The following is a 20,790-nucleotide window of genomic DNA, read 5'->3' as shown; positions in this document are numbered from 1 at the left end:
AAACATATACTAGTAACCATTACAAAGAGCCATGTTATCAATGTAAATAGCACAGGTAATCTAAGATCCGTTCTTGGCTGTAGCCCCAAAGTAAATGACCTTGGGTTATTGCATCTTAAGTAAATTTCTGGTAATAAGTGAAATACGGATTGACATGGCCAGAAATTGAGACCAGATATATTTAAACCCAAAAAGGAAAAAATTATAAAAGAAAAATAAAGACCATATACAGAATATAACACACAATGTCATACACATCCACTGAGATGGTGACAATAGAGGACAATGTAGTGCAAATGTGATATTTGGAGTTTCTTTTCTTCGGTTGCAGGTGAAGCCCTACAGGGAACTTGCAGAGCCTCTGTTTGGACAGTTTCTTTTCTCCTCTAAGACAAGAGAGAAGGGCTGCAATGATCTGGTCCATATGGGAAGAAAGAAATGCTACATTCTTTCAAGAAGAAAATCATACTAAAGAAGCTTTGAAGAGAACATTGTGGTAAAGGTGGTGTATTTGGTCTTTTTAGCTCTTTCACAATGGATGACATCATAAGGGGTTGGTAAAGCATAGAATCATCATCAACAAGAGACGTAGAAAATTCTTTTATGTTATTGTATCATAATTATCATTCAAAAAACCATGTATATTCTTCATTTTCTATTGCATTTTCCCCTTGGGTTAAGAGCCCATTTTCCTTTTATTTCCCCAAAATACATTTTAGTACTCGTTAGCATTACAAAGTATTTTTGTTTCTTTCTAATAGTCTTTGGTGTTACCCTTCCATCATATGACAACGATGCAAAAATCCAAGGTTCACGAGAACTCCATGCAAGGCCTGTAATCACAAATTACAAGTTAGTTGAGTGTAAACTTATAAGCACCATGATCGCATTCATATTCTGAGAGATGGAAATACCATAAACACTGTCTTCATAGTCATTATATGAGTTAAGTAATGGATCAACCTTCCGAGTAGGTGACTCTAGCAGACTGCAAGCAATAATAAAATTTAATAGTAGAATCAGAAGAAATACAAAGATGTGGAAAAAATATTGGTGAAAATTTAGCTCATAGACATTGAAAAGTAAATGACCTTTCAGATTTTGAATCCTCACTGCTAGTAGCAGAAGCAAACCATAAGTTGACTGCTGAGTCTGTTCCTGCACTCTGTAGAAAAATTTTCAACAAGCAAAAATGACATGAGAAGCAAGAAACTGGTGATTCAGTCAGCATAGAAATAATAGAGGAAGCAGTCCTCTTCATCCATGTGTCATACTTGGAAGTAGACAAGATGCAGAAGTGCCATTTGGGGGTGGGGGTGGGGGTGGAGGGTTGACTTGAGAGGAAGTTGGATGTAATAAAGAAACATTATTTAAATTGGGGAAATGATCTGGAAGGTCACTTGGAAGAAATGTAGGGACATACTAGTTAGAAGAGGATGGTTAGGGAAAAAATTGCCGAGAAGACTTTATTTTTATAAGAAAAAAAAAATTGAATCTTGAGTGATCTACTAACAAAAATTTAAAGCAAAACTAATTAGATGTTGGTATAGAGATGCATGGTTCACTTCGGCCTTTTTTTCATTTTCTATTGTTTTTCTTTTTCTCTTGTTCTTTATTGTTGTTTGAACAGCTCTGATGCTTACTTGACTATCACCTTAACCTTGAATCAAAAAGTAGAAGATGTACATAGCAGGAGAGTAGAATATAGCAGAGAAGAGAACTATACAGTGAAGAAAGAATTCAAGAAGACAGCCTTTGACTGTCCCCTTTCCTTTTATCCATATGTTATGTTACAAGCACTAATAAATCACCAGACAGGCTCATTAGGTCATTAAAAGACTTGACACCCTACAAAGAAAGACTGATATACCCAATAAAATCAAGGTAAAAAACGCCAAAGCACCAAACTAAGAACAGAATGTAAATACAAAATAATTATTCTCCACAGTATGGGGATGTGACAAAAAAGATTATGCAAGATGGACATCAAGGGAAAAAGAATTATGAAGCCATGAAAAAGCTGTATAAATACATAGCTACACAGGCTTTGCTAAGGTAACAAAGAACTATCTATTAATTCCATCCATAGTTGGTAAGCAGTATAGGTGATTCTAGGCAGCATTGGAGTACCCAGCCAAAAATAAAAAGAAAAGAAAAATCAAGGTTATTTCCCTAGTTGTATAAACCAATAAACATGCCTATAAATTGTAGACCAATAATGCTCTTTACTAATAAAATTAAATTTCCTTCAAAACATGGCAAAACATCATATCTAAAAAGACAATTGCATTTTAAATCTATTAGTTCAATAATTAAAAATTACACTACAATATAATAAACTATGTAATAGAGCATTTTCATGTCAAATTAACAACTAAATAAGGCTATAGATTTATACTAATAAAAATGCAAGATAGAGATTAACAGGAGAAAAAGGAGTGGAGACCCTGTTCTATTAAATTTAAGAGAGAGTAGCCGTAGAACAAAGAAGAAATTTCTTTTATCCTTCTTTCATTTTCACTCAAATCCTTTGGATCTATTATATTTTAATAGTACAACCTTAAAACAAATCATAATTCATATACAAAATATAATAGAATGTATAAAAAATATAATAATAAGATGCAACATGGTAATAATATTATAATATATATATTGCAAGACTGTCCACGTCACCATGCCTCTCCTTACCCTGCATTCTCCAAGTCACCAGATTCTCCCTCTCTATTCCCAATCCAACTACCTAAAAATATTCCTAGAATCTCTCTCCTAAGATATCTCCTTTAAGCCATTAGGAACGTATACCCCACTCCCCAATCAATTCCTAAAATCTCTCCACCCCCCAATCTATATCTGCTCTATCTCATTTAAAATATTCATATTAATTAATAAATAGTTAAATACGGTTAATATTTAATCCAACCCATATTCAATGAGTATTAAATACTGTTATTACCAAAAATTAATAAATACTGTTATTAATTAATTCATCATGACTTTTTAATGTATTTTGGGTAAATACTGTTATATTCATATTAATTAACAACATTTTATAGAAATTGAAAACTCTTTAACTAAGTTCTATAAAATTGAGAATTATATTTAACAATTATCAAAAAGTATAAAATTTTATCGAATGTAGATGGGGGAATAAAATATTATAATCTTGGAAAATGAAATTATTAATTAATTTATATTGGACAATAAAAGATATATTATTGTACTTTTGGAAAATTTTTGAAAGTTTATTTAAAATGTAGTAAATAATTATTGAAAATTATTGGAATATTTTGGAAATTTTAAGAAAATTTATTACATTTAATAGATTTTGGAAAATCATTGAAAATTTGTGTAATTTTAATTGAAAATTATTAAATCTAAATGAGTACGGGAAAAGGGAAACTGTAATTTGAACCAATAATTACACAAATTATTAAGATAAATTAATATAATATCAGAAAAACGAAATTATTGATTAGTTTATATTAGAAACTATAAGATAAGTTGGTGTAATTTTTTAAGTAAACCATTTAAAAAGAAAATAAATTATTTAATAACAATTTAAAAATAAATTTCAATAAGTTTTCAAAATTACAAAAATGTAATAAGTTTTCCAAATTTTTCATAAAATTACATTTTTGAAAATTAAAGATAATTTAGTATACATTTTGAAATTTACCATTTGGTTTATACTCGGTATATCCTTTTGATTATTTTTGTCATCAAAGGTTCCACGCGGGGGGATTCAAGGATTCCCCGTCCCTGACCGGGAGTGGGTACCTTGCCCTGAACCCACCTGACATCGAGGACAAGGTAGGGAAATTCAAGGGATTCCCCATCCCTAACGGGGAGTGGGTGCCTTGCCCTGAACTCACCCGACACCAGGGACGGGCGAGGGAAAATTCGAGGATCCTTGTCCTTGATGGGGAGTGGGTGCCCTTCCCTTGAACCCACCCAACACTGGAGATGAGGCGGGGAAATTTGAGGATTTTCCCCATCCCTGATGAGGAGTGGGTACCTTGCCCTAAACCTGCCCGATACCGGGGATGGGGCAAGGAAATTCAAGGATTCCCCATCCCAAACGGGGAGTGCCTTGCCCTGAACCCGCCCGACACTGGGGATGAGGCAGGGAAATTCGAGGATTCCCTATCCTTAACGGGGAGTAGGTGCCTTGCCTTGAACCCGCCTGACACCGAGACAAGGTAGGGAAATGCGAGGATTCCTTGTCCCTAACGGGGAATAGGTGCCTTGTCTTGAACCCGCTTGGCACCGGGGATGGATTAGAGTGTCTTGACTATGGGACAGGGACAAGGAGGGGGTGCCCCGCCCCATTTCCATTCCTATATAATTATTCATTATAAGTGAAATCAATAAAATTAAATTTTAACTTTTGTAATTATTTTTATTTATTTAAAGTAAATCAAAATTTCATTTAAAAATAATGAAAATAATAACAGTTATTAAAATTACTACAAATGATTAATAAAATTAAATTTATTAAAAAATATTTGTTCCTATTAAATTAACAATAATTATTTTCTATAAATCAACATTAAATAAAAATACAATTATTAAAATTTTAAATATTAACAATAACTTTGAATATTTTTAGTTAATTAACAACAAAATTTTATTATTAATTTATCAATTGATTAATAGTAAATAAAATTATTCAATCTTTCAGATCTCCTTGTGCATCGCACAGGTCCCCACTAGTATTATAATAAGGTGACCTTGTGATTTTTTACCTAGAGGGAATCTTTTTGATTTAAGGTATCAACACTAGGTGCCCAACTGGGGGCAATGTCAACTCATGATCCATCCATGTTAATGCTATGCACCCACCTTGACAACCATGATTCCAGCCATGTGAACTCAAACTATCAAACCTAATCCATCTGAAATGACATTGATATCCCTGTAAGAGAACATCATCATTATCTAAGCCTTGTCCCAACTATATGAGGTCAGCTACATAAATCCTATTTTGCCGCCATCACCTCCACTTGGCAGAATCCACCTGTCTGATGGGTGGTCACTTGAAGCCAAAATGTTTAACCTTTTTTTATTAGTAAAGCAAAGAAAGCTTTTATTTTTATTTTTTTTTTATCAGGGAATATTCAGATTTATTAAATCAAAGTCAAAGATAATACAACTTCGGGAGAGGCATGAGATGCTACCTCCCATTTAAAGAGGGGAGATGGAAGAAACCATCAACCCTTTAGTTAAAGAACATAACAAAGGAAAAAGAAAATTACAATGAAGCCCAACACAATGAAACCTGAGTAGCCCCTTGTTTAGCAAGATAATCAGCCAAGGCATTAGCCGATCTACCCAACCACTGTAACTGTCATACCCCTCAATAGCCATTTAACCTTTTTTAAAATATCCTTAAAGTTCCAAGTGACAGTACCGGGGTCAGCCAACCATCCTACTACCACCTTGGAGTCTCTTTCAATTATTAAGTTTTGCACTCCGAGTTGATAGGAAATCTGTACCCCCTGTGCCGCAGCTAGGAGTTCAGCCCTCACAAAGTCTCCTATTCCCACCGGTCCCGAAAAAAGGGCAACAATGTTGTTGTTCTCATCTCTCAGTACACCACCAATCCCAGACGGTCCTGGGTTACCCTGACTACTTCCGTCAAAGCTCAGCTTAATAAAACCCTCCATCGGCGGAGTCCAAGTTACTTGGACTCTAGGCTTCGTAGAGGAAGTGAGAGCAACTGCAGACCAATTCCTCATTAAGTCCTCAAAGGAATAATCTTCAAAGAGCTTTAAGGATTTCAGCCACAAAATAGTCCTTGTAACAATACACTCTTTGACCTCAAGAATGCTTCTTTCCTTCTCTTGAAAAATTCTAGAATTTCTCTCTTCCCAAATAGTCCAAAGGAGAGCTACTCTTATACACTTCAACACGACTCTCCCTCTTCTTGTGGTCCACACAAAGGTAGAAGGGGAAAACAACAAATTTACCTCAGCTGGCAAGTTCCACCTATACTCAAATAAATCAAATACCCAATTCCAAATGGCTGCAGCAAAAGGACAAGAAATCAATAAGTGGTAACAGTCCTCATTCTGCGCTTTGCAAAAAATACACCAGTTAGGAGATAAACACAAAAAAAGGTCTCTTCTTCTGCAGGTTATCCATCATATTGATTTTACCCAAGTAAACTTCCCAACAAAATACAACAATTTTTTGGGGAATAGGCCTAGATCAAACTTCCTTAACTGGGAAAGCCCGAGGAGAAGAACTGGAGCAGAGGGAATTAAAGAAAGAAGCACAAGTAAACAACCCTTATTGATCAAAAAAAAAAAACAAGTAAACAGCCCTTTCGGAGTCAAAGTCCAAATCCTCCTATCAAGATTTAGTGGGTCCAGGCAAGCAGAATCAAGTAACAATAGGAGCTAAGAAATTGACAAGGATTCCTCATCCCTCAACCCTCTACGGAATCCAAGGTCCCAATTTGTCGACAAAGGGGTATACGGGGGCAAAATAAAGGAAGACACAAGTTATTTTTTATAAAGGGAAATAGAGAAGAGAGAAGGGAACAGATCCTTAAGGGGCAAATTTCCCACCCAAGTGTCTTCCCAGAAAAGAATACAAGTCCCAGAGCAAGATTCATACCTTACAAAGCATAGGAACTGTGGGAGGATACCATGAATTGCCTTCCAAGGTGTTGCAAGAGTTGCTCGTCTAGATATCCCTGCATCCCAACCATTTCCAGAATAGCCATGGATACTTGCCACCACTTCATGCCATAACCCCTCCCTCTCTAAAGGCCACCTCCACAACCACTTACCTAGAAGGGCTACATTCTTGAAAGTGATATTCCCTATTCCTAATCCTCCTTCCTCCTTACTTCGACTAACTATTTCCCATCTAACCAAATGATCCTTCTTCTCTTGCCCCGGCTCCCACAAGAAGTTCCTCATCATTTTCTTTAACCTATTAGCTTCCCTAGCAAGAATCTTAAAGACAGACAAAAAGTAGACCGACAGATTAGCAAGTGTGGATTTGATCAAAGTCACTCTACACCCACAGAGATATAATTCTTTTTCCAGCTTCCCAACTTCTTACCAAACTTTTCCACAACGGGGATCCAAAAGCGGCTTTCCTTTGGGTTACCTCCTAGGGGAAGACCTAGATAAGTTAAGGGCCAGGAAGAGGTGGAGCACTCTAAGCAACCATAGCCTCTATTTCTTGAGCATCCATATTGACTCCCACCACACAACTTTTTTCAAAGTTGATTTTTAGATTTGAGGCCTTTTCAAAAGAATTAATTAAATTCTTAAGGTTCCCAAACTTCCTCAAATCGCTTCCTTCACAAAAGATTATAGTATCATCTACAAACTGAAGGTGAGTCACAGGCACACTATTTCTTCCTATTCTCCAACCACTCACAACCTCCTCCATGTTTGCTTTTGATATCAATCTACTTAACACATCAGGAAAAAGAGTGAATAAAAAGGGGGAGAGTGGATCACCTTGTCTTAGGCCTCTATAAGCTGGGAAGAAATCCTTAACTACTTCATTGACAATGATAGAATAATGGCAAGAAGTGAGACAACCCTTGATCCACTTGCACCATCCTTCCCCAAATCCACACTCACTTAGCACCTCTAAGAGGAAGCTCCAGTCCACCATATCGTAGGCTTTTTCAAGATCCAATTTGCAAACAAAGACCTTCTTACCCGATATCTTCATCTCCTCCACACATTCATTAGCTATCAAAATCTGATCTACTATTTGTCTACCTTGTACAAACACACCTTGAGCTTGTACAAACACACTTTAATCCTCAAGGATAAGACCTTAGCCAAAATTTTGTAAACACTAGTCACCAAGCTGATTGGTCTGAAGTCCTTAGGATGTTTAGCGACAGCCTTCTTGGGAATAAGAGCTACAAAAGTAGCATTGACTTCAGGGCTAACAACATGGTTATCCTCAAACTCCCTAAAGACCTCAAATAAATCATTTTTAACTATGTTCCAACAATCTTGATAAAAGGCCATTGTGAATCCATCTGGCCCAGGAGCCTTAGATCTATCCATTAGGAAAACTGCTTGTCTGATCTCTTCCTCCTCAAAATTTCTTTCCAGCCATCCCCTCTCCCTCTCAGAAAGATGTAGCCAATCTAGACCATCCACTTCCACCCTACAATCAAGAGGTCTTCTCAGAATTGACTTAAAATGATCTACAAAGCATTTGGCTATCTCTTCTTGAGAGGAGATTTCCTCTCCATCAATCTCAAGTTGTCCTACAAAATTTTTCCTCCTCCTCCCATTGGCCATCACATGAAAAAATTGTGTGTTCCCATCTCCTTCCTTGATCCATTTAATCCTTGTTTTTTGCCTCCATGAAATCTCTTCTCGCAACATGACCTCTTCTAATTCCTTCTTTAAATTCCATCTCAACTCCCGTTCTTGTGCATTCATAGTCCTTTGGGATTCCTTTTTGTCCAATTCTTCAATCTGAGTCAACAAGGAAGATTTTCAATCCTCTAACCTCCCAAATTGGTCCCTATTCCAAGCTTTCAATTTTGTCCTCAAGTTCCTTAGTTTTCTATGAAAACTAACTCCTTTCCACTTCACCCCCCTTAGCTCTTCACTCCACCAGCTCTCAATATTTTTTACAATGTCTGGGTGAGTCAACCACATATTCTCAAATCTAAAGGGTCTAGGTCCAGAGTCTAATGGTTCCTCTCCTAACTGAATAGGGCAGTGATCCGAAGTAGTAACTCTAGGTAACCCTTTAGCCATCAACCCCCTCCATTGATTCTCCCAGGCTTCATTAAACAAGAATCTATCTAGCTTCGAACATGTTGGGTTCTCCTGAAAGTTGGACCAGGTAAAGTTGGCTTGCAAAAGAGGAATCTCCTTCAACTCACAAGAGTTAATAAAATCATTGAATTTCCTCATGCTAGTAGTGATGGATTGATGAGGCTCATTTGACTCTGTTGTGAACCGAATAACATTGAAATCTCCACCTAAGCACCAAGGACCTTCCCATAACCCTTGAATGCCATACAACTCCCACAATTCATTCCTCTCTCTGTAATTATTGGGCCCATACACATTGGTTAGCAGCCAAGTAAAATCACCCTCCACCATTTTGAATTTCAGAGACACAGAGAAGTTACCTACTAATTCCTCAGCTGCTTCTACCACATCTTTCCACAAGGTAATTATCCCCCCTGAAGCTCCCCAAGAGGGAGTTGAAGCCCAACTAATCCCCCTTGATTTCCACACACTTCTAGCCCACCTTCTAATTTTGTCTCTTGTAGCATAACCACATCAGGCCTTTCCCTTCTAAGCATCTCTTTTATTAGTCTTCTCTTCCTTGCACTTCCTAAGCCCCTCACATTCCAGCTTATGATTTTCATTAGGAAATAGTAGAACCCCCTCCCAAACACCCTTACCCCCCCTTTACTTGAGACCCTTTCTTCTCTCCCCTCGGCCATTAAACTCGATAACAAAGAAAGCTTTTATTGATATAGAAGAAATTTACAATGGAGAGCAGCCTCAGCTACCCTTGTAACAATAACAAGAAAAAACAAAAAAAAACAAACCCAGAGCTTTGCTATTTAGAATTACAACCATGCCCAAAAAGTTTGTTCTCTTCTAACCCCTTGTTTTGCTAATTGACCTGCTAAATAGTTTGCCGACCTTGGAACCCATCGGATTGATATTTGCATATATTTTGACAGTCTTCTGAATTTTTTGATCCCATTTCTGAACCACCAAGGACTCTTTTCCTCTCCTCTCAAGCCAGCTTAGGATCACTTTAGAGTCCCCGCTAAAATGTTTAACCTCCCCTTTCAGAAAGAAAACCCTAAATTGCAAAGGCCCTTAAATTGCCAAGAGAGCTGCCATCTTTATTTCAATCTCAACTCCTTCCTGAATGACTCATCACAGATCACAACATCTAATGATGGGGAGAAAAGAATCCATGATGTTTGTTATAATTCAGATTAGTCAGTTTCATATCTGAACTTAAGGTAAAAGAGAAGAAGAGAAAGAGAGAGAGGGAGAGAAGAAGAGAAGAAGTAGAAGGAAAAAACCTGCTCGACCAGAGAGGAGAAAAAAACTTACTCTCTTAGGTCGGTCAGGATATATATATATATATATACACATATATATATAGTTTACTAAATAATAACAAAAGTCTGTTATGCTCCTATTTAAGTTGGGACACATCAGCACTAACTTAAAGACACATCACCATACTAATAAGATTCAAATGACCATTCTACCCTTATTTAGTCGATACTAACAATGTTAACCAGCAGGCCTTAACCATGTTGCTTTAGGCCTGTACTCACAACATTCCCTTGTTCATATGCCCCAATACTTCAGTTGGTTTTCTATTTACAAGCCAAATATTCCCACAACCAACTTGTTTTGCACATAAGCCAATTTGGTTGCTCACCCTGTGACTCATATCAAGCCAACTCCAACAGACAAGAAAGCAGAAAAAAGCTAGAAGAATGTTCCCAAGAAATGCCAACTAAACAATTAGAGGCATTTTTGGTATTTCTATCTAATAAAACTCTAATAAAGAAATTTGGTATTTTGTAATTTGGATTTTCTTGATAAGAAAATTTAGCCTTCTTTAATTAAAGACATTTTACTCCAAATTTTCAAGTGAATGAAAGTTCTGAGATTTGCATTTGCAATTTTGTTGTGGTTTGAGAAGAGTGACTCCACATTCCACTTCCCATGGTTAGTGAGACTGCTAGTTATCTTTCTATCTTCCCTCTCCAATTCCTTTTCTTCCTTATTTCTTGTCATTTCTGTGCGACAACCTTTAAAGCATCTTTTGCATTCTAGCAAGTCCTACAAACTAAGCAGCAAGGTCACCTTGGAGTTCATAACCATGTTGCAATCTGAACTAGGGTTCCATGTTGTTACCATTGTGGTGAATATCACCACTTTTGATTCCCCTAAGCTCCTTTTCCGGAGGAGGCTGCCAAAGGACAGTGTTATTGTGATTAGAACAGTATAATTGTCCAACTACTTATCATGGAAGAATTCTTCAGAATAATCAACAGAAGGATGTCCAACCCCCAGCAATTGTGGCATGTCTTATGGTGGATGATGTACAGGACTGTTTTCCCAATCAGTATAGATAAGAGAGAGAGAGAGAGAGAGAGAGAGAGAGAGAGAGACCAAAATGAGCTCATCATATTCTGGGTTAACCCGGACAGCCCAAGTCCTGCCAAGATGATGAAAAAGCCAACAATAAGTAAACCTCAAAAACTATTAAACGACCAAAAATACAGTATCCATACACGCCACCAACACTGAAATAGACATATCATAAGTCCCCACATAAAAATTTTGACATGACAGCACACAAAAGTTTAAACAGAACCAATGTCATCATGCATAAGCTCTATGAAAATGCTCATGCATGTAGACTGCCCAGTAGAATTAGAAGTACCAATGTGCATGACCAGGAAGCTCTCTGATAGGAATCTTTGGCATTCTAAGATCCCAAATACGTATTCCAGATTCATCCTCTGCACTGACCTGTGAAATTTGTCAACAATTTTGTTATTTCAATATTGAAGAAACACAAGATAAACATCATTATCAGATATAATAAAGTTTGACTTTTAAGCAGGACACCAGAGAATATAACTCTTGCAAACCAGAGAGTTATCTCCAGAATGCTCGCATGGGTCAATTTAAAGTTCGAATATTAAAGAAAAACATGTGCAGTAATAGCTAGTAATGGTTAGAAAGTTCAACTTATATTGGAAAATATGGTTCAATTCATACTGCAATTTTTCCAGCCACATTACTTTTGATCAGATAATGAAGAAAGTTTATTTTCTTTCTGCATGTAGCCCCTATGCAAAGAGATTGGGAAAATGATAAACTGACAGATTGAATTCTAAATGACATATAGCATTCTTTATTCAATTTAACGAAGTTTAGTATTGACTGATAAGAAAATATATATTTTCTTTTTTGATCAGTATGACTGATAAGAAAATATTGAATCAATAAATGGGCAATATGGATAAAACAGATGGAACAAAGAAATTTCTTGCATCTAAACAAAAAAAAAAAAAACCTATCCCAGAAAATGATCTTCACTTATTTTCTATTTTTAATGGAAATAGTATTTATGGACATGCTGGAGTTTCAGCTATGAATACTAGCAAAATTTATGAAACATAAAAGAGTATATTTTATTATTAAGCATTTCTGCAAATTATAATCGTGTAAATACTTAAAGAAAAGAACACAAGAAATTTACAGTCAGGACTGTAAGGATCTATGAGATTAACGAGGAACAAAGTGAAATCACTCCATGAGGCAAGCACTTACAATAATGTTCTGCTTTTTGGTGTTATAATCCACATTGCGAGCATGTGCATGCTCAATTGAATTCGTCTTCCTGGAAAAAAGAATTATGTGCAACTATATCTGTTAGAAGTGGAGCGTATATCTGATCATGCTAAATGTTTTAACATGCACGGAGAAACCTTGGGAAAACAATCTTGATTCTCAGGAAGAGCATCAGGAGTTAAGAAAAGCATTTGATCAAGATCCATAATTCTCAGGAAAACAATCGTGCCATATTTCCTCTGCCAAATGGAATCTGAATACCTTGACTTCTGGCAAAATTAGAGTGACCATTTTGATATTGTATAACAAGCCCAATAAGGCACAATTCATTCAAGACTTGAATTAAAGGCTAAACTACAAGCAAAATACAATAAGGAGTTCCAATTTTGGATCCTATTAGATATCAGTTTTCAATTTGTATAACTGATATCTGGCAAAATTAGAGTGCTCATTTTGATATTGTATAACAAGCCCAATATGGCACAATTCATTCAAGACTTAAATTAAAGGCTAAACTACAAGCAAAACACAATAAGGAGTATCCAATTTTGGATCCTACTAGATATCAGTTTTCAATTTGGATCCATTGTTTAGTTGCTACTTAATATATGTACCCAGTCTACCCCTCCCAATAAATGTTTTAAAAACCAACCCAGAGGCCGAACCGCTTTTGCCTCCAGGTCGTGGGTCACCAATTCAATCGTCTGGGTCAAACGGGTCAAACTGTGTCACACCAGCACTCTATATATTTAAGTATACTTGAATAAATAAAGCAAAATAGATTTCTGTTTTACCGTAATTCAGGGAAAAGAAGAAAGAAAAAACAACTAGGCTTCGAAGAGAAGAGAAGAAGAAGAAGAGAAGAGAGAAGAAAGAAGAAAGATGAGAAAGAAAAAGGGGTTAGGTTGACTTAATCTGCCGCCCCATAAGATATTATATATATTAGTCTCCTTACAAGAGTAGGAGTTACTCTAATTCCCCTACTTAAAATAAAACACAAATAAGCGAGGATAAACATGGCCCAACCGGCTCAACTATAGGAAATAAAAAATAACAAAATAAATAAGTGTGGGGCTGAAACCACACACTCTAGAAGCTATTAACTATCTCTACACTCCCCCCTCAAGTTGGGAATAGATGTTGGTCATTCCCAACTTGCGTAAATCTGTCTCCAACCTGTTTTTTGTGACTGCATGTCTGAGGCAATGTAAGGAAGGCACACTTCTTGAGATGCAACTCGCTCTCAGATAAAATGTTTGTCCACCTCGATATGCTTAGTCCCGTCATGCTGTATTGGGTTGTGGGCAATATTAATTGCTGCTTGATTATCGCAATACAACATCAAAGGCTTCCCATAATCAATTTCCAACTCATTAAGCAAGGATTTCAGCCATAACACTTCTGCAACACCATTGGCCATGGATCTGTATTCAGCTTCTGCACTAGAGCGAGCAACAACATTTTGTTTCTTGCTTCTCCAGGAAACAAGATTTCCCCCTACAAAAGCACAATACCCAGAGGTAGACCTCCAGTTGTCAACACATCCAGCCCAATCCGCATATGAATATACTTCTATTTTCATGTGACCACTATTCTTGAAGAATATGCCTCTCCCTAGGCATCTCTTCAAGTAAGCAAGTATCATTTCCACTGTAAGAAGGTGAGTGGTTCTAGGAGAATGCATGTACTAACTAACAACACAGACAGCATATGAAATATCTGGCCAAGTTAGGCAAAGATGAAGTAGTTTCCCAACCAGCCTTTGATACATAGCCCTGTCCTCAAGAAGTTCTCCACTTTCTGCACTTATTTTATGGTTTAACTCAATAGGTGTGTCAGCAGGCTTCACTCCTAAATTTCCAGTTTCCTCCAATAAGTCAAGAACATACTTTCTCTAAGAGATAAAAATGCCATGCTTAGATCGAACTACCTCAATTCCCGAGAAATAACACAATTCCCCTAAGTCCTTCACTTCAAATTCCTTGTGAAGATGTTGTTTAAGAGATTCAATCTCACTAGTATCACTCCCTGTTATCACAATGTCATCCACATAGACAACAAGAAGGGTCAGGGAAGAGTCTGTCTTCCAAAGCTAGTCTAAACCTATCAAACCAAGCTCTCGGAGATTGTTTCATCCCATATAAAGCCTTTTTCAGTAGGCAAACTTTCCTTCTTGTTTTTGTATTGTAAAAGCCAATGGGTAACTCCATGTAAACCTCTTCTTGCAAGTCTTTGTTGAGGAAAGCATTCTTAACATCCATATGAAATAGTGGCCATGAGAAGTTCGCAACAGTGGATAGTATGACTCTGATAGTGTTCATTTTTGCAACTGGTGCAAAGGTTTCCATATAGTCTATGTGATTAGTTTGTGTGAATTCCTTTACAACCAATCTGTCCTTGTACCTCTCTACAGAACCATCAGCATTATATTTCACAGTAAACACCCATCTACATCCAACAGGTTTCTTCCCCTCAGGTTGGTTAACTAGTTCCCATGTGTTGTTCTTAACAAGAGCATCCATCTCTGCTTTCATCACTTCCTTCCACTCAGGTATCAATAGAGCTTCTTGCACTATTCTGGGTATAGAAATAGTAGCAATAGATGCCAGGTAAGATCTATAGGATTCTGAGAGACAATCATAGGAAAGGAACTTGGAGATACAATGGGCAGTGGATGAGGTACAACGGCGCTTCCCTTTATGAATTGCAATCGGAAAATCAAGGTCATCTAAAGGAGGAGGCTGGGGATCAACGGTGTCAGGCAAAGTATCTGCAACTGTGGGCTCAACAATGGGAGCAGTGGTAATGTTTGGTTCTGGGGTTGTAGATGTTGGGATTGGCCCAGACTGCTATTGAGGACGGGACTCAACCTGCCTCCACCACTATCTATGATACACTCTCAACTCCTTGCACTTTTGACAACCCTCTTCACGACACTCGAGGCTGAAACTGAAATCCCTTCCTCAATACTCTCCCCCTGAGGAGAAGCCCTATGATAGTAGTGCATATCCTCAAAGAAGGTGGCATCCATGGACACGAAACATTTCCCTGAAAAAGGCTCATAACAGCAATATCCCTTTTGATTTTATGCATACCCAAGGAAAATACATTTAGTGGCTTTGGGATCAAATTTTGAGCGATGAGGTCCAAGGATTTGAACAAAACAAGTACACCCAAAACTTTTGAGGGGAACAGTAAACAGGTCATTGTCTGGGTACAGAAGGTTGAATGGTATTTTCATGTCTAGAACCTGTAAAGGAACCTTGTTAATAAGGTAAACAGTTGTACAGATTGCATCCCCCCAGAAGTGTCTGGGAACATTTGAGTTGAGCATGATGCTTCTAACTACCTCTAAGATATGTCTATTTTTCTCTCAGCGACCCCATTCTGCTGATGTGTACGAGGACAGGTGCTCTGATGCATGACCCCATGATCTAGGAGATAGGATGCCAAGGGTTTTGCAAAGTACTCCTTGGCGTTATCGGATCTAAAAATTTTGATCTTGATTTCAAACTGGGTCGGAACTATCTAATGGAAAGCCTAGGTCAGAGAAGGGACCTTATCTCGAGAGTGCATAAGGTAAACCCATGAGAAGCGGTTATAATCATCAACAAATAACAAGAAGTATCGGTACCCCCCCATGGTGGAAGTATGGTATGGCCCCCAAACATCTGTATGCACAATTTCAAAATGAATGTTGCTTCTTTTATTACTCAAAGGATAAGTTGATCTACAGTGTTTTGCAAGTTCACAACTTTCACACTTCAGACTAAACACTTGGACTGACTCAAATAAATTTGGAAACAAACTCTTCAAAGACCCAAAAGATAAATGACCTAATCGATTATGCTAAAGCATAATCTGACTCCAAGACTGAGAGACAAACAATTTCCCAACTTCACTCTGCTTCCCTTAAGGATGTTTAAGCAGGTAGACTCCATTCATCTCACGGCCAATCCCAATCACCTTCTTTGTTTCCAGATCCTGAAAAACACAACGATCAGGAATAAAGGTTATTGAACAGTTTTGACTCTTAATAATACTACTAACTGAAAGCAAGTTAGCCCTAAGTTTAGAAACATGCAAAACTGAGGATAGGGATATGGCATCAGACAGTTTGATGTCTCCCTTACCAGAAATTGGCACAAGGGAGCCATCAGCAATAGATACTGTCTCTTCCAGAGGATAAACAATAGGTGGTAAACAAAGTAGATAAACTGGCCATATGGTCTGAAGCACCTGAATCTATTACCCAGAATAGTCTAGTGTTACCTGGGACAGAAACATGGCATGTTGTAGCTCTTGTACCTATGTGAGCAAGGGCTGAAGTAGGATTAGCAGGTGTGGTAGCTGAAGGTTGAGATGTAGATCCAGAAATACCAGCTTCATTCTCTAGTTGTGTCAATGCAGCCTGGACAGCAACTTAAGCATCCAAGGATGTGGTCCTTGTGTTGGAAGAAGATGTACTGTCTGTAGTAGTTGCCACATTAGCACTCCCCTTCTTGTTTCTAAGTCTCACTGGCATTAGGTGAGGATGCAACTTCCAACAAGTGTCCCTAGTGTGTTTAGGCTTCTTGCAATAATCACCGTTTCTACTGTTGCTACAGTAGTCCGAACCAGTAAGGAGAAGAAGAAAGAGAAGGAGAAGAAGAAGAAGAGAAGAAGAAGAAGATGAAAGAATTGTCGAACCTGATAGCTAAACCCTATCAGTCGACCTCTTAATAGTGATTAGGCTCTAATTAAATGTACAAGGACTAAACTGCCCCTACTTAAGTATGGGACAGAGAACCTCTAATAAGACTGCAACATAAGCTCATAACTTAACCAAGGTGAGTTGACTAATTTACCCTTATTCGGCTAACTCTAACACTCCCCCTCAAGCTGGAGAATATATGTCATATAATCCCAGCTTGTTACATATATAGTTCACTCTCCCTGAGCTTAAGGCTTTTGTAAACAAATCTGCCCACTGATCACCTGAGCTTACATGTTCTGTGCTTATCTCTCTAGTAAGAACCTTCTCCCTCACAAAGTGGCAATCAATCTCTATGTGCTTTGTTCTCTCATGAAAAACAGGGTTGGATGAGATATGGAGCGCAGCTTGATTGTCATAGTACAACTTCATAGGTTTATCCATGTGGAACCCGATTTCTTGTAGGAGATTCCTCAACCACACTAATTCACATGTAGTGTGTGCCATGGCTCTGTACTCGGCTTCAGCACTGCTTCTAGCCACAACCATCTGCTTTTTACTCTTCCACGTCACAAGATTTCCTCCAAGAAATGTGCAATAACCTGTAGTAGATCTTCTATCAGACACAGAGCCCGCCCAATCTGCATCCGTGTACCCAACTACTTCAAGTTTTCCTCCTGGTTTATACAATAGCCCACGGCCCGGAGCTCCCTTCAAATATCTTACAATTCTAAGAACTGCATCCCAGTGAGCTATACAAGGGTTCTGCATAAATTGGCTCACCACACTGACTGCAAAGGAGATGTCTGGTCTCGTGATAGTCAAATAGTTCAGCTTCCCCACTAGTCGTCTATACCTTCCAGGATCATCAAATATTTCTCCTGTATCACTGCTCAACTTAACATTTGGTTCCATAGGAGTCACAGCCAGTTTTGCACCTAACAGTCCTGTTTCGTCCAATAGATCGAGAACATATTTTCTTTGGCACAGGTTTACACCTTGTCTTGATCTAGCAACTTCTATACCCAAGAAATACTTCAATGTCCCAAGGTCTTTTGTTTGAAAATGATTTTGAAGAAAGACCTTGAGTTTGTCGATCCCCAATTTGTCATTTCCAGTTATGACAATATCATCCACATAGACCACTAATAAAATCTTTCCAGCTTTTGAGTAATAGCTGAACACTGAGTGATCAACCTAGCATTGTTTCATTCCAAAATTCTTCACCACTTCACTAAACTTCCTGAACCAAGCACGAGGCGATTGTTTCAACCCATAAATTGCCTTTTTCAGTCTGCACACCTTACCAGCCTCCCCTTGAGCAACAAACCCAGGTGGTTGCTCCATATATACCTCCTCTATAAGGTCACCATGAAGGAAGGCATTTTTTATGTCAAGTTGAAATAAGGGCCAATCATACATAACTGCCAGGGAAATTAACACACGGACAGAGCTAATCTTAGCCACTGGAGAGATCTCCATATAGTCCACTCCATACAATTGTGAATACCCTTTAGCAACAAGTCTGGCTTTCAGACGCTCCACACTACCATCTGGCAAGTATTTAACAGTATACACCCATTTACAACCCACAACATGCTTACCAGGAGGAAGAATAGTGAGCTCCCACGTGTGAGTATGCTGAAGAGCAGAGAGTTCCTCCTCCATTGCCTGCCTCCACCCAGGTGAACTAAGAGCCTCTTGGACATTGTTAGGTATGGAAATAGATGACAATAGTGAAACAAACTGGCGATGTGAGGCGGAAAGGCGAGATACTGAAACAAAATTGGAAATGGGATGGAGAGTAGAACTACGTTTACCTTTCCGTAAGGCAATGGGTAGGTCAAGTCCTGACGGTTCAGCAACAGGAGCAACGACAGGATCCGCGGGCAAGGTAGAAGCTAGAGAAGGGGCCGGTGTCGTTCGACATGTATACACTTGCCGAATTGGTGGTCATTCAGTAGGGATCTGCACTAGATGAGGTGACGAGTCAACTCCAACAGGAACACCCGGAACGGGATCACTGACCAGAAGAGGAAGAGGAAGAGGAAGTAAAGGTGGAGACGAAGATGCTTCAGTTCCTGAGAAGAAGGGAACAGACTCAAAAAAGGTGACATCAGGACAGACATAGCACTTCCGAGTAATGGGATTGTAACACTTGTACCATTTTTGAGTCCGAGAGTAGCCAAGAAAGACACACTTAATGGAGCGTGCATCCAACTTGTCTATTCTAGGACTCAGATTGTGAACAAAGCACACACAGCCAAAGATACGAGGTGTTAATGAAAGGGAGACAAGGTGGGGAACAAGATAGAGAAGGGAGACCGACCATGAAGAATAAAGGAGAGCATTCGATTAATGAGAAAACATGCAATAAGTACAGCATCATTCCAAAACCGTTTAGGAACACTCATATGATGAAGAATAGACCGAGCTATTTCAAGGAGATGACGGTTCTTCCGTTCAGCCACCCCATTTTGTTGAGGAGGATGCACATGAAGTTTGATGAATGATGTCATGCTGTTCTAAATACTGTTGAAAGGAAGTTAGAAAATATTCACGACCATTATCTGAACGAAGAACTTTGATTGGAACACCAAATTGTGTACGTATTTCAGCATGGAATTTTTGAAAAATGGAAAATAATTCACTCATTTCTTTCATTAAATAAATCCATGTCATTCTTGAACAATCATCAATAAAAGTGACAAAATACTTGTAACCATTATAAGACTCTATTTTGATCGGGCCCCAAACATCTGAATGAACCAAAGCAAAAGGACTCAACATACGACTTTCAACTCTAGGACTAAAGGAAACACGACGATGTTTCCCAAACTGACACGACTCACACTGTAACACTGACAAATGACTCAAAGACGGAACTAGTATCTTGAGTGCCTTGAGAGAAGGATGTCCCAGTCGACAATGCCATAGTAGAGGACTGACGATCCACCACCATCAAGATAATACAATCCACCAGCTTCATGCCCCCCACCAATCTTCTTCCTCGTCCTGAGATCCTGAAAAACACAAGAGGAAGGGAAAAAAGTAACAGAACAGTTAAGAGTCTTGGTTAATTTACTAACAGACATAAGATTGAATGGAAACTTAGGGACATATAAAACAGATGATAAAGAAAGAGAAGCCATATCAACATTGCCAATACCACAGATGGGAGAGGAGGAACCATTGGCAAGGGTAACAGTTTGAGATGTGAAAGTTTCAGAGAGAGAAGAGAACACACCTGGAGTCCTGGTCATGTGATCAGAGGCTCCAGAGTCAATAATCCAATGAGAGGTTTTAGATGACAGGCAAGCTATACCTGAGTGGGCAAGAGTAGCAGTAGTGTGTTGTGAAGTGGACTGAAGAAACTGCTCATACTCATCACGCGGTACACTCACCATCTCCCTTCCGGAAACAGATGTAGATGTGGAAGGAGTTAGGTTTGCCTGTTGATTATCACTGACATCAACCCCACCAACAACAACATGATTGGTCCATTTAGAGGGAGGGCGGCCATGAAGATCATAACAGAAATTTACGGAATGTCCTTCCCTACCACAGTGGGTACACTTCCTTGTAGAGCTGCCTTTTTTCTTTGCCATGGCCTCCCCCTGAGTCACGACCACCACCACGGCCAAATATGGAACCACCACAACCTCCTCGGGAGGCATGTCCTCCCCCTTTCGTACCACATCCACCTCCTCTGGCTGTCACAAAAGCTGATCTATCAGA

General features: G+C 38.5%; 1 protein-coding gene across 2 annotated transcripts in view; it reads right to left on the bottom strand.

The window, feature by feature from the left end:
- The window catches only part of LOC104587104 (WD repeat-containing protein DWA2), a 37,818-nt gene that overhangs the window by 608 nt on the left and 16,420 nt on the right, over positions 1 to 20,790 (bottom strand). For both annotated transcript variants that reach the window (XM_010244559.3, XM_010244560.3), the window contains exons 7-12: positions 12,339 to 12,408; positions 11,443 to 11,531; positions 11,169 to 11,214; positions 1,092 to 1,165; positions 915 to 988; positions 775 to 833 (exon numbers count right to left, since the gene is read on the bottom strand). In XM_010244559.3, the coding sequence (XP_010242861.1) occupies positions 775 to 833; positions 915 to 988; positions 1,092 to 1,165; positions 11,169 to 11,214; positions 11,443 to 11,531; positions 12,339 to 12,408 (412 nt within the window). The remainder of the gene's footprint in view (positions 1 to 774; positions 834 to 914; positions 989 to 1,091; positions 1,166 to 11,168; positions 11,215 to 11,442; positions 11,532 to 12,338; positions 12,409 to 20,790) is intronic.

The sequence above is a fragment of the Nelumbo nucifera genome, chromosome 6 (assembly GCF_055504915.1).
Source record: "Nelumbo nucifera cultivar China Antique chromosome 6, China Antique-T2T, whole genome shotgun sequence".
NCBI lineage: Eukaryota > Viridiplantae > Streptophyta > Magnoliopsida > Proteales > Nelumbonaceae > Nelumbo > Nelumbo nucifera.
Note: the sequence above shows the minus strand (reverse complement) of the source record. Positions and strands in the feature narration are given on the sequence as shown.